At 48.4% G+C, this 13,640-nt stretch overlaps 1 protein-coding gene across 1 annotated transcript; it reads left to right on the top strand.

Annotated features, from left to right (window-relative positions):
• Positions 1 to 7,372: 7,372 nt before the first annotated feature.
• Positions 7,373 to 7,633, top strand: LOC125173866 (selenoprotein W-like). Its single transcript, XM_047873483.1, is given in 1 exon segment — positions 7,373 to 7,633. A coding segment is annotated over 1 exon segment (258 nt). The 5' UTR covers positions 7,373 to 7,375.
• The last annotated feature ends 6,007 nt before the right edge of the window (positions 7,634 to 13,640 follow it).

Genomic DNA, 13,640 nt, shown 5'->3' on the forward strand with positions numbered 1-13,640 from the left:
TTCATAGGGCTATTATCTATGGTCACAGAAGTTGCCTCAATGCTGCACTGCCCAAGAGCACTGGAACACCCACACCCCAGAGAGCTTTCACCCTGATTTAGCCCCACAACACTCCCACTTAAGGTGGGTGGGCAGGCCCAGCACCCCCAATTTAACACTATCAACCTCAGGGGATGAAGACAGACCTCCAGTTGGAGGTTCCAAACTCCTCCCTACTATGGGTTTTCCCCCTTCCCCAGCAACCTCCAGGTGCTTTGGGGAAACTGAGGTCACTGTCCTCAGTTTGTACATGTGTAGCATCTGGGGAAGGGGAATGGGAGCAGGGCCTCCCCACTTCCCAGATGAAAACACCATTTCGTCTCTTGGTGACTCTGACTCTTTACAAATGCTGTTCAAACTCATGTCCTTCTTTCCCCCTGGCCACATCTTTCCAGGAGCCTCTGCCCTTGGCTGTCGGTCTGCAGCTGGCTTCCCCTCCAGCCCTGCCCTTCCTGTCTCGGTGTCAGAAATCCGGCAGGCTGGACATGAGTCCCTGGAGTCCCTGGGTTGGGAGAGATAGTTGTTCCAAGTGATGAAATTCACAATGGGGGACAGAGCCCACCTCTCCTTTAGAATTAAACCAACAACAGCAGCAGCAACAGCAGAAATAATAATAAAGCACTTGTTGCATGCTGAACACTTTTCATCCCCATTTTGCAGAGGTAAAAACTGAGGCTTGGAGAGGTTGAGAGCCTTGCCCAAGGTCGCACTTTCAGTAAGAGGCAGAGGAGGGATTTGAACCGTCACCTGGCTGACTGCGCTGCTCTCTGCCTGTACCTGAGCTCCCAGCCCTGTCACTCATCAGGGGGCCTTGACGGCTGCCTCTCCTAGGCCCCATCTGGATGTGCTGTTCCTTACAGGGGTCTCTGGTGCCGGTTTCCCCATGGCAGGTGGGCTGGCCTCTCCCTTGAGCTGGGCAGTAAGCAGCTGGCATGTGGAGGCAAGGCGAGCGCCGAGAGGCATGGGTGGGATGCCATGGCATCCATCACATGGGTATAGTCACAAGGAGTAGGGGGGAGGATCAGGAGGGTTTCTGGGGGTAAAAACCTTCAGGAAAAGCTTCAGAAAGGCAAGAGTCATCTTCCAAATGGAAGGGATCACAGTTAAAACTGAGTATGAATACCCACCCACCCCCGGCCCCAACTCCTACAGCACATCATGACCAACGTTTAGTGCATCCATCTGGCTGCCACTTCTGGCAAAATGAAGTGAGGCTTTGCTTGATTTCCAAGTGAGAGATTGTTTCCTGGGTCAGGAAGCTAATCCTGCTGTGTGGGAGATGTGAGTGTTGCCAGTGACCCCCGAAAGGGCTGTAGATCTAGGGCATCCCCCAGTCCTCCTAGTTGGAAGCCTACTCTCCCAACATCCCCCCAGAGCTCCTGCCTACCCTGTCCCTTCTCCCAGCTTTTAGTGTCCCCAAGCCACGGCTGCTGGAGCCACTGACAGAGCGAGGAAATCACGTTGAGCAGCACTGGGGGAAAAAAATGAGAGGAGGAAGATCTGGGGACATTAAGTTTCAGGGGCTTGGAAAGCATCCAGTTGTAGACAGATTACAAAGTAGGCAGCTAGAAGATACTCAATAGATTCTCCATTAATTTGGGGGAAAAATGGAAGAACTTTGTAAAGCATCTCCACTTTATTTTTAAAAGTTTATTTTTTTGAGAAAGAGAGAGAGAGAGAGAGACCATGAGCCGGAGAAGGGCAGAGACAGGGGGAGAGAAGGAGAATCCCAAGCAGGTTCCACATTGTCAGTGCTGAGCGTAATGCAGGGCTCGAACTCACAAACCATGAGGTCAAAATCAAGAGTCGGGTGCTTAACTGACTGAACCACCAGGTGCCCCAAAGCATCTCCACTTTTGTGAATAGTAATGGTAATAATCAGAGTAAAAACAATGGCTGCCATTCATCGAGCACGAGGCACCACCCACTTGTAGTAAGTAATTTGTGAACATTTTTCTTATTGAATCCTCTCGCCCCAGAGAGGCCATAGGTAGGCACACGGAGGGTTCTACGTCATTTCCTTGGAAGTCATGAGGGTGCAGTGAGGATGTGGGAGGGTGGCAAATGCCACTGCTGAGCCTGGTTCTTCCCGTCAGAGCTTGTTTCTCCAACAACCCTCAGGGTTACCTGGTTGTGTCTGTTTTGCCTCGTGAACTGTGAGCCCCAGGACAAAGACTGCTTTTCTCTCACTCCTATCTTTACTGCTCACATGGGGGATTGCTGAATACATGAATAAGGAAACCAAAGGGTCAGTTTCTCTAGGACAGGCTCCCTCAGACCTGGGAGTGGTGTTTCCCATGGGACATCTAGGTTCAAGTTGACCCCACATTAAATGTAGAGGGAGGGCCCCAAGAACCCTGGCCTACAGCTTTCTGATAACTCCTTCTCCTTCTTTTGAAAGTCAGTTATATGCTGATTATAAACTGCTGTGTAACAAACTGTCCCCAAACTTAGGAGCTGTTTTAGTCAGTGCTCTCCAGGAAAACGGAACCAATAGGACATTATTTCTCTCTCTCCCTCTAAATATAGATAGATAGATATAGATATAGATATATACATATGAAGATTTTTTTTTATAGGAATTGGCTCATGTGATTGTGGAGACTGAGAAGTCCCACCATCTGCTGCCTGCAAGCTGGAGAGATAGGAAAGCAGGTGGTGTCATTCAGTTGAGTCCAAAGGCCTGAGGACCAGGGTAGCTGATGGTATAAGGTCTGAGTCCAAAGGCCCAAGAATTGTGGGGTTGGGGGAGGCAATGGTGTAAGCGCCAGTCAGAGACTGAAGGCCAAGAACCAGGAGCACCAACGTCTGAGGCAGGGGACAGTGGATGCCCTTGCTCAAGCAAAGAAAGGAAATTTGCCCTTCCTCTGCCTTTCTGTTCTATTCCTGCCCTAGATGGATTGGATGATGCCCACCATGTCTGAGAGGTGATCTTTTTTACTCAGTCTACTGATTCAAACGCTAATGTCTTCTGGAAACACCCTCACAGACAACCTAGGATTAATAGCTCACTGGCTATTTTGTCATCCCTTAGCCCAGTCAAATTGACACACAATATTAACCACCACGTCCACCCCTTGTCAACCTGACACCCACACCCATCTCCATAAACTGTACTTAATCTCCAAATAAGGACAATCACAAGGTCATAATTCTACCTAACACGATTGACTAGGCTGCATATGAGCAAAACACACTAACTCCTCCGGCAGAAGAAGAGGTAAAGTCTTTGAGTGTTGTGTACTCTTCTTGATATGCCACAACTTAAATAGTGTGATGTAAAATCAGCAATATGTGAAAACTGACGTTAAGTCAGTACATCTTATGTTATATGACGAGGGAATAAGAGAGGAAAGAAAAGAGAGATATTTGCTTAATACATGTATATATATACACACAACCATAGTCATAACAATAAGGAGGAAATACTGATGGTAATTACAGTCCTCATTTCTGTAACTGGTCATTTGGTCATAGCTGGTATTTATAACTATCTTCTGTTACACATTCTGTATTCCCCCTGCCTTCAGCAATACCTCAGCTAGTCATGGTCTTTTATGTGGTGGGGTGACCCAAACCTTCATTCCTAAAGGGCCTGGGTCATTCATAGTCCTGCCAGAATTAAGTTGTTATAGTTTTCCATTGACTTTTTTTTTAAATGTTTTTATTTGTTTTTGAGACAGAGAGAGACAGACCATGAGCAGGGGAGGGGCAGAGAGAGAGAGACACAGAATCTGAAGCAGGCTCCAGGCTCTAAGCTGTCAGCACAGAGCCCGATGTGGGGCTCGAACCCACAGACTGTGAGATCATGACCTGAGCTGAAGTCAGATGCCCAACCGACTGCACCACCGAGGCGCCCCTAGTTTTCCATTGAGTTTAATCACAAGGCATGGTAACACTAAGAGATGCCCTAAGGGATCTCCTGTATTCCAGGCATACTCTTCCATATTCCTTTGGGGAGTAAGAGCTCAATTTCCCCTTGGAAGTCAGGATCAATCACCCCAGCCAGCACTGTGATTCCCTTCTTTGCCTGTTGACTCAGAGGCCTGAAGTTCCCAAAGTCACTGGGTGGCAGTCTTAGCTTCCAGTTCAATGGAATCATTGTGTCTCCTGGTAGATGCATTTGTCCCTCTGGAACTAAGACCTCTAATCCAATTAGAGCATAAAGTCTCTGGAACAGGAAGCAAAAATTTTGCTAGTGAGTCACTAAGGTTAATAGCAAGTGGTGCCGTTCTAATTTCTACCCTTGATTTTTGGACTGTGAATCCTGTCTATTGGAGAAACAACACCATATATTGGAGCATATATAGCCTTCTGGAGAACCTTGCCCCAGCCCTACGAAGTATTACCACCTAGTCGACACTGTAATTGAGTCTTCAAAGGGCTATTCCACTGTTCTATCAACTCAGCTGCTTCAGGATGGTAGGGAACATGATAAGACCAATGAATTCCATGATCATGAGCTCATTGCCACACTTCTTTTGCTGTAAGTTAATTCCTTGATCAGAAGCAATGTTGTGTGGAATACTGAGACAGTAGGTAAGGTACTCTCTAAATCCACGGATGGTAGTTTTGGTAGAAGTGTTACATGGAGGGGAGGTAAGTCTATATCCAGAATAAGTGTCTATTCCAGTAAGGACAAAAAGCTGCCCCATCCATGATGGAAGTGATCCAGTGTAACCAACCTGCCATCAGTAGCTGGCTGATCCCCTTGGGAAATGGTGCCCTACTGGGGGCTCTGTGTTGGTCTCTGATGATGGTGAATTGGGCACTCAGCAGTGGCCATAGCCAAGTTGGCCTTGGTAAGTGGAAGTCATGTTGCCAAGCCCAGAAACAACTTCCATCCATGCCACCATGGCCATTTTGTTCATGAGCCCACTGGGCAATGACAAAGTTGTCTAAGGAGAGAGGCTGACTGGTATTCATAGAAGGTGTTCTCCTAGCCACTTGGTCATTAAAATCATCCTCTGCTGAGATTACCTTTTGGTAAGCATTCATGTACAACACAAATATCTTCACATTTTTTTTTGCTCATTCAGAGAGGACTATCCACATACCTCTTCCTCAAATTTGTCACCAATTTTTATTTTATTTTATTTTATTTTATTTTATTTTATTTGTTTGTTTTTGAGAGACAGAGAGTGAATGTGAGCATGCGTGGGGGAAGGGGAGAGAGAGAGAGAAAGAGAGAGAGAGAATCTTAAGCAGGCTCTATGCCCAGCATGGACAGGGGGCTCAATCTCACAACTGTGAGACCATGACCTGGGATGAAATCAAGAGTCTGATGCTTAACTGACAGAGTCACCCAGGTCCCCCTGTTTTCACTTTTTAAAATATTTTATTTTTAAGTAATCTCTTTACTCCATGGGAGGCTCAAACTCACAGTGCCAAGATCAAGAGTCACATACTCCTCCAACTGAGCCAGCCGGGCACCCCTCGCACCAGTTTTTAAGCCATGTTCATTCCAACCATCCAGCTAAACCATTGGCCACAGCTCATGAACCAGTATATGTGTGTATATGGTCACACATCTGGCCATTTTGTCTTCCAAGAAAAGCAGGCAACAAGATGCCATGGCCAAAATTTTGCCATTTTGTCTTCCCACTTTGGGAGATTTTGCTTCACCATGTCCTTCGGGGATGTCCCAGGGAGGGGCAGTCGTGCTGCGGCTGTCCACTCTGAGTATTACCTGCATGTTGCACACGACCATCTGTAAACCAGGCCTGCGTCTCCTCTTCCTCTGTCAACCCATCGTAGGGAGCTCCCCATGAGACCATAGATGCAGGCTGGGTGAGAGAAAGTGGTGTAGCAAGGGGGGGCCTGGGCATCTGGGCCATTTCTTCATGCAATTTGCCTATGCCTTCAGGGCCTGCTTGGTCCTGATCTTGTATATACCACTTCCATTTGATGATGGAATGTTTGTGCACACCCAGCTTCGTGGCTGGGTGGCTCACATCACTCCCAGAAATAATGTTTGCCAGTTTTCTGGGTACCCCTTAGCCCAATTGGCATACCAAATTAACCCATCACAATAACTGGAAACAAAAATTTATTATTAACTCTCACATTGCTGTGGGTTGACTAGACTCAGCTGGGTGGACCTCTCTTGGGGACTTTCATGTGGTTACAGCCCCGTGGTGTACAGGTTGGCAGGGCTGGATTCTTCATGCACACACTTGGTGCCTTATTTGAGATGCCAGAATACCAATCTCTCCCTCTACATGCAGCCTCTTCATGTAGTTAGCTTGGGCTTCCTCACAGCATGGAGGGTAGTTGGACTTCTTACATGGTGGCTGGTTTTCCATGGAATGAGTGTTCTAAGAGTCTTAGGTAGAAGCTGCAAGGTTTCTTGTGACTTGGCCTTGAACGTCACACAGCGTCACTTCCATCATGTTCTGTTGGCCCACGGCAAGTCACAGTCCAGCTTGGATTCGAAAGGAGGCACCACATAAGGGTGTGGATGTTAGGAGGTGTGGTTACTGGGGGTCATCTCTGGTCATACTGGGGACCAGCTATTATGGGGGGGAGAAGAGATGTGGTGAAGTAGGCAGGTCAGAAGACCTTGGTCTTCGCTCTACTGGTCACCCTTGGACAAGTCTCTGGACCTTTCTGGGACTCAGCTTCCCACAGTATAAATGACAGAAGCAGACTAGATGATCTGGAAGTTTCCCCTGGTACCAAAAGACCTGGGCTTGGGTCCCTCAAAGCTCAAGGCTGGCCCCCCACTCCAGGCTGGGTCTCTGGTGGAGTGGGTGAGTCAGTTGCTCCCCTCCGACTCCCTTGACCCCCAGCTAGGCTCCCAGACATGAGAACTGGGAACAGCTGGAGCTTTAAGTCCTTGGCTTGAGGAAAAAAAAATCACCCTCCCTAGCCATCTCTGGGCACATTACTCACAAGTTCATTACTGTTTAATTTAATCACCAAATGTCATCCAAATGCCATTTATTCTGCCTTCTCACCAGAGATTTACCTATTTATTTTACATTTCAAATGAATTGTTCATTATTCTGTCATTTGGGGTTTTATTTTGTAATTCATTTGACAAGTTCTGACAAGTTGAAAACGATGCTGTATTGAACACGGTACCTTATGGGCCCCCTCTCAGGGGTCCCTCCCCTCAAAGCCCCCCATCCCGTGCCTAGCATCTCCCCTCAGGAGGCCAGCCCAGGACTCTCCACCTTTCTGACGGGAGAGAGACACAACATTCTGGACTTTCCTCCTCAGGTCCAAACCCTGTGTCCATGACACTCAGATGCATGCCAAGGACTGAGCTTTCCTGTCTGTGCCTCAGGTAGGTCACCTGTCCGTGCCCCTGCCCAAGCTGTGGTCCCCAGCCATGGTCCTTGCCACCTGAGTCATTTATTGTGGTGCTTGAAGCTACAAATCCAAGTACCTGCAGCACAAGAAGTTAGAAGATGAGCTCCCCAGAAGCCTGGACATCTGCAGCAAGGGGACTCTGCAGGCCACCGGCTTTGAAGTGATGGTAGCAGGGAAGTTGTTTCACTCCAAGAAGGGAGGTGATGGCTACATGGACATGGAGAGTAAGTTTCTGAAGTTGGTGGCTGCGATCAGAGCTGCCTTGGCTCAAGGCTAATGTGTCCTGAAGGCAGAGTCCAATGACCTTGGTCCAGCCCCTCACGACAGACACATCAAGATAGGAAGGACTGAAATGTCTTGTGGATGCCTGATCTTTCTTTGATGTCCCTGCGGTCACCAGGTGGGGCAGAGACTGACGCCCCTGGTCCTTGCCTGTGTGTGCATGTGAGTGTGTGTGTGTGTGTGTGTGTGTGTCCCTGGGAGTGTAGCCCTGCGTCCTGTCTAGCTCCTCCCTCTCCCTGCTTTTCCTCTTCCCTCTCCCTGCATCCCCTATCCCTCTGGCTTCTCTCTGGCTCCCGGCTTCCTTCTCAGGGGGTGGCCAAGACAGGGATCTGGGTGGGTGAGTTGCAGATTTCAGCAATGTTGGCAATGGTTCATTATCCAGTAAACATTGGATGAGTTTTTGAAAAAAAGAAAGAAAGCTCAGGACGGGCTCTGCAGTGAACAACCTTGATCAGAGTTCTGATTTTGCCACTTGGTTATCAGTCTCGGACCTTAATTCCCTTGGGCAAACGGCTTAACTTCTCTGAGCCACAGTTCCCTCATCTGTAAAATGGAACAGTAGAGCTGTTGTGAAGGTTTAGTGGGACTGGGCACATCGTTAGCGCTCCCTGAAGTAGTCGGGAGCTCATTTTATCCTAAACCCAAGGTAGACCAGGTTGACCCAAAGCAGCTCTTGCCACGAAGCAGGGGACTAAAGGTCAGAGGGCTTGAAGAATTAGTTGACTGCAACAGGCAGTTCCAGGGCACCGGTGCTGTGCAGGGGCCTGCCAGGGTGGTGCTGCCCCCCTCCTTCAACCTCAAGTCTCGTGGGGAGGCTTTCATTCATGGGCTTTGCCCCAGCAGCCCTCTCAGGCTTCTTTGCTGCTGCCTGAGAACAGGTGTGGAGCCAGCAACCCCGGAAGGGCCCTCAGTCTAAGACACTGATAGCCTCTCAGCCTGGACCCAGTACTCACATCTGTGTCATCACATCTGGTACATCCAGGCAACTTTACAGGCTGTGCAGCAAAGCCAGAAAGGCTCTGAGCTAGGCTCCCTCCAAATAGCTGGGGAGCCCCCTCCTCAAGATTCTGATTCTTCAGCCTGGGGTGAATCTCCAGGGGACTCAGAACAACTGCCTTCTGTGTGTCCTTCTCCAATCCAGAAGCTCCTCAGGCCTCTTGGAGTCTTGAAAAAAAATTTTTTTATTTGCTTTTCTAATTACAAGATCAATACCTATCTGTTGGAGGACCCTGGGAAAGCACAGAGAAACCCGCATTGGGGAAAATGCAATGCCACTCCTGGAGAGCGCTAATGTTCCTAGTGATTCACTCCCAGTCTTTGTGTGTACATGGCATAGCTTACTGTGTTCCCCTGCACTGTTCCAGCCTGCCTTTCCAGTTAAGGGAACAATGCTCGTAGGTATTCCTCTTCAGTGGGACTTTCAGTGTCTGTTTCTGTCCCGCATCCCCACTCTGGGACTGGTTCAATGTATCTTCCTCTCTCTGGAAGATTTTCCTTCCTTTTCGTGTATCCTAATCTTTACCCAGCATCCTCAGATTCCCCACCCTTAAATATGTCTCCTCTTCCCCTCCCCTCCCCCCAAGCCATTGTCTTTGTTCCCCCGTTACTGCCAGTTTTTTTGAAAAAAGCTACCTTCCCAGCCAGCCCATCCCCGGATCTCCCTTTAGTGTCCTCATTTCCTGAACCCAAAAGTGAGGCTTTTGTCCCTCCCCATCTGTGAGATGCTTTAGGGTAGGGCCATCTAATCGAAATAAAGTGCCAGTTACACATGGAATTAAAAGTTTTCTAGCGGCCACCTTCAAAAATTAAAAAGAGAGGGGTGCCTGGGTAGCTTAGTCGGTTGAGCGTCCAACTCTTGATTTCAGCTCAGGTCATGATCTCACATTTTGTGAGATCGAGCCCCAAGTCAGGCTCTGGGCTGACAGTGCAGAGCCTGCTTGGGATTCTTTCTCTCTCTCTGCACCTTCCCCAATCATGCTCGCTCACTTGCTCTGTCTCTCTTTCTCTCTCAAAATAAATAAATAAACTTTAAAAAACCCAAAAAGTGAAGGGACAAGTAAAATTAACTTTACTTTTGAAATAAATATGTTTCATTTAACTCAATATGTCCAAACTAGTATCATTTCAACCTGTAACATGTATTCATTAAAAAAAATTATTAGTGGGACATTTTCCATTCTTTGCTGTTTTTTTTTTTTTGTACCAGCTTTTTGAGATCTGATGTGTATTTTACACTTTTAGCACATCTTAATTCAGAGTAACCATATTTCAAGTGCTCAGTAGTCAGCGACCGCTGTGGTATCAGATGACACATAGCTAGAGGACTCAGTGGTGAAATCCAACCATCTCTTTTTAGGGAACCGATTGCTAGATGGGGTTCTTGTGTCCAGTGTAGCATCCTACGCTGCCTTGTGTCCTACCTTCACACGTTATACCTTTATTTCTGGAACTTCTTTTATGATATCGGTAACACAGGGTAGTAAACATCAGAAAAATGCAAATATGGTGATCTAGATCTTTGAAATCAGATCTTTGTAGACAAGCTGTCCTGTTCAGGCAGAGGGATCGCCTTGCGCTAGGATTAATTATGACCAGAGGGTGACAAACAGACTGGAATAGTCGCTGTTGAGACTTTTGGAGAATCAAAAGACCCCAAGGAAAGCTGGGTTTGGAGTTTCTGCTGTAAAATAGGTGGGGCGAGGCGGGGGTGGGGGGACACCCAGCTCCTCTGCCGGGCATCACGAGGTGAGGACACCCAGGCTAGTTTCAGGGCAGAGAAGGGGACATTTCTCAGGGGACTCAATTGGTCTGTAGAATCATCAGGGGCTGAAGAGCAGATTCCAGCTGAAATTTTCAGCATTGATTTCTACAACCACACAGCAGAGCTCGGCCACCAAGGGGGAGGCTGTTCTTCTAGTGGCCGGTGCCTGATCCACAGCACTGCCACCCTGACCCGGCTGCTGAATCAGGGCACGGCTGCCCCCATCCACACCAGCAGCCCTGGGGCCCTGAGCCCTGCCGGGTCGCTGGATTCCAGGGCACCGGAACTCCCCAGAAATGGAGCTACAGGCAACAGACAAGAATAGCCGAAGCAGCCAAGCCCCGTGGAGATCAGAGCATTTAGAAACGAAGTTTACCTTTAAGACATGAAAGGGAATCAGACTTCAGAAGTCTGGCTTGCCATATAAAGGGTGGAAATCGTATCTGCACTGGCCCAGGCTGCTCTAACACAACACCACAGACTGGGGGGGCTTAAGCCACAGACGTTTGTCCCTCATGGTTCTGGTGGCTGAGAAGTCTGAGAGCAAGGTGCTGATCTAGTTGCTGGTGAGGACTCTTCCTGATGGCTGCCGTGCTGCTGTGTCCTCACATGGCAGGGAGAGGGTGAGGGGACGAAAGCTGTCTGGGGTCTCTTCTTACAAGGGCACTAAGCCCATGATGACGCCCCGCCCTCATGACCTCATCTAACCTAATCACCTCCCAAAGGCCCCACCTTCAGATCCTGTCACACTGGGGGTGAGGGCATCCACATATGAATTTGGGAGGACACAATTCAGTCCATACAAGTATTCAAAAGCTGTAAGGTCATTGAGGTGACCGAGATACAAGGGAGTCTGTGAGATATAGCGGGTTATTTGAGGAGACGGCAATTTCAACGTCTGCAAAAGGGATGCACATTAGAAGGGGTTTGAGTGGTGCTGGCATCACCTAAACGGGCGTCACCTGAAGGTCCTAATGGACCACATGGAGCCGATGCCCCACCACACAGATACCCTCAGCATCCATCACCAAGAGGACCCCCCCACTGATACTGTGTTGCAGCTCTTGTATATTTTAATCAGTATCTACTTAACCAGAAAAAATATGGAGATCGTCCTTGACATATAGCTCCATGACTTGTTTTCCCGTTGGCCGTATTTGTCGAATCTTCTCGCATATCGATAAACATTCACACCCTCAATTTAAGCAGCTCTCCCGTTATTTCAGTCTTGATAAAACCACAATTTGTTGAACCAATATTGCTGGGATTCTTTTAAAGTTTATTTATTTATTTTCAGAGAGAGTGAGTGAGAGAGGGGCAGATAGAGAGGGAGAGAAGGAGAATCCAAAGTAGGGGTCTGGGCTCCGAGGTATCGGCACAGAGCCCGACGTGGGGCTCGAACCCATGAACCGTGAGGTCATGACCTGAGCTGAAGTCAGAAGCTCAACTGATTGAGCCACCCAGGGGCCCCCCATTTCCCCCGTTAGAAACAAAATTAGGAAGAACATTTCAAAAGCGAAATCTATCGATAAATGAACGAGAGACAAATTGCTCTGGGATACACATGACTTACTACATTGTCCTCCAGAAAAGCTGTATCAAGTTACAACCACAGCTCACGGTAGAGATCACTCAACTCCCCGTGTCTTCAACAACACTGTGTATTATCACGAATTTCTTTTCCAATTTGATAGTGAAAAATCTCCCCACTCTGCCCCCATCTCTTTGATGTTCTTCCTCTGACTTGGCTGGTGATTCTGTCTGGGTCCCTTTCCACTTCCCTACTTGTCTTACAAAGGTCTGCGCTCCCGGCTGTCTGTCCGGCCACTTTCTTCTCTTCCTCCTCATTCCCTTGAAAATTTGAACAAAACCAACCTCTGCCATCTCTCTTTGGCTGACGCCCACCCCCAAAGCCACCAGCACCCTGTCTGTCCCTTCCTTGGCCCCAAATTGTGATGAGTAAGTGCATGAGCAATAACCCTCTTAGTGAGGGCTTGCAACCAAAAGTGGGGGGGGGGCATCCCCAGGACTTGTTGAAACCTCATTGACCTTTAGGAGAAATTGTTCATGCTCAGTACAGTCATGATTACATCAGCAAGACCAAAACAGAAAGCCATATTTAAAGAATCAGCTTTTAAGTGCCTTCCTGTAGTTTCCCGGGAGCGCGAGGACAGGTCTGGAACAGAACTAGGTGGTAGTTCTTAGGAACCACATTCCCCACAAGAGGGGGAAAAGTTCACTATAGGTTTGTTATAAAGATCTCCTGTAATACAATACTTTCGGGAATGTGCTTTGGTTCGATCTAAAACAGGTTTTGTTTCTACCCCCAACCAGGGCCTGACCAACTTATTTCTGTTTCTGTAAATCTTTGGGAAGTGAAAACCCAACAATAATGAAACCCCCCCACCTCATCTCTGCGGGGGATCCCCAGTGGTCTCCAGCCGACTCTCTTAGAGTCTTAGAAGGGACGCTAACTAGATGTCTGCTAGGATCTCAGCCTCAAGATGCTGCCATATTATTGGCCCTTCTTCTTCTTACTATTTTTTTTTAAACTTTATTTTTAAGTAATCTCTATACCTACCAGGGGGCTTGAACCTACAACCCTGAGATCAAGAGGCACATATTCTGCCCACTGAGCCGACCATGCTTCCCTTCTTACTATTTTAATAGCCAACATGTATCGAGCCCTGTCTTAGGTTAAGTTTCCCTAGCGGCGGGCCCAGGGAACACTCCTTGGGGGAAGAGAAGTGGGAAGAGGTAAGGGAAGGAACCCAATGTAGGGGGCGTTAATGAGCAGGTGATGGGCGTGGGCAGCTGGGCTCACTTCCTGGGGGCCTCTGGGAACCTTCTTTGAGTGGAATTGCCCTCCGAGGGACAAAAAAGCCAGGTATGTCTCTGCCTATTCTTGACTGCCATCCGTGTGATTGCTGCAAGGGTCCAGGCAGTGAGTGAAGGCTCTGGGGAAGGACCTGCCAAGGCCTGTCTGTAGGAAGCCATTGGCTTTGGCAGGAAGGGTGCGTGCCGGTGAGCTTCGAGGGGTGCCTGCAGGTTCCACTAGAAGAGCATCTTATGTGCCAGGCAGGCATTGTGCTATTTGGTTGTCTCACACCATCTCCTAGGAAGTAGAGACTCAGGAACCCGATTCACAGATGGAGAAACTGAGGCCTGGAAATGCCAAAGGATCGGCTCAGGCTCACACGCACCCAGGAGGTGAGCAGGGTTTGGACTGCAGAGCCCGTGC

Source organism: Prionailurus viverrinus, chromosome C1 (genome assembly GCF_022837055.1).
Source record: "Prionailurus viverrinus isolate Anna chromosome C1, UM_Priviv_1.0, whole genome shotgun sequence".
NCBI lineage: Eukaryota > Metazoa > Chordata > Mammalia > Carnivora > Felidae > Prionailurus > Prionailurus viverrinus.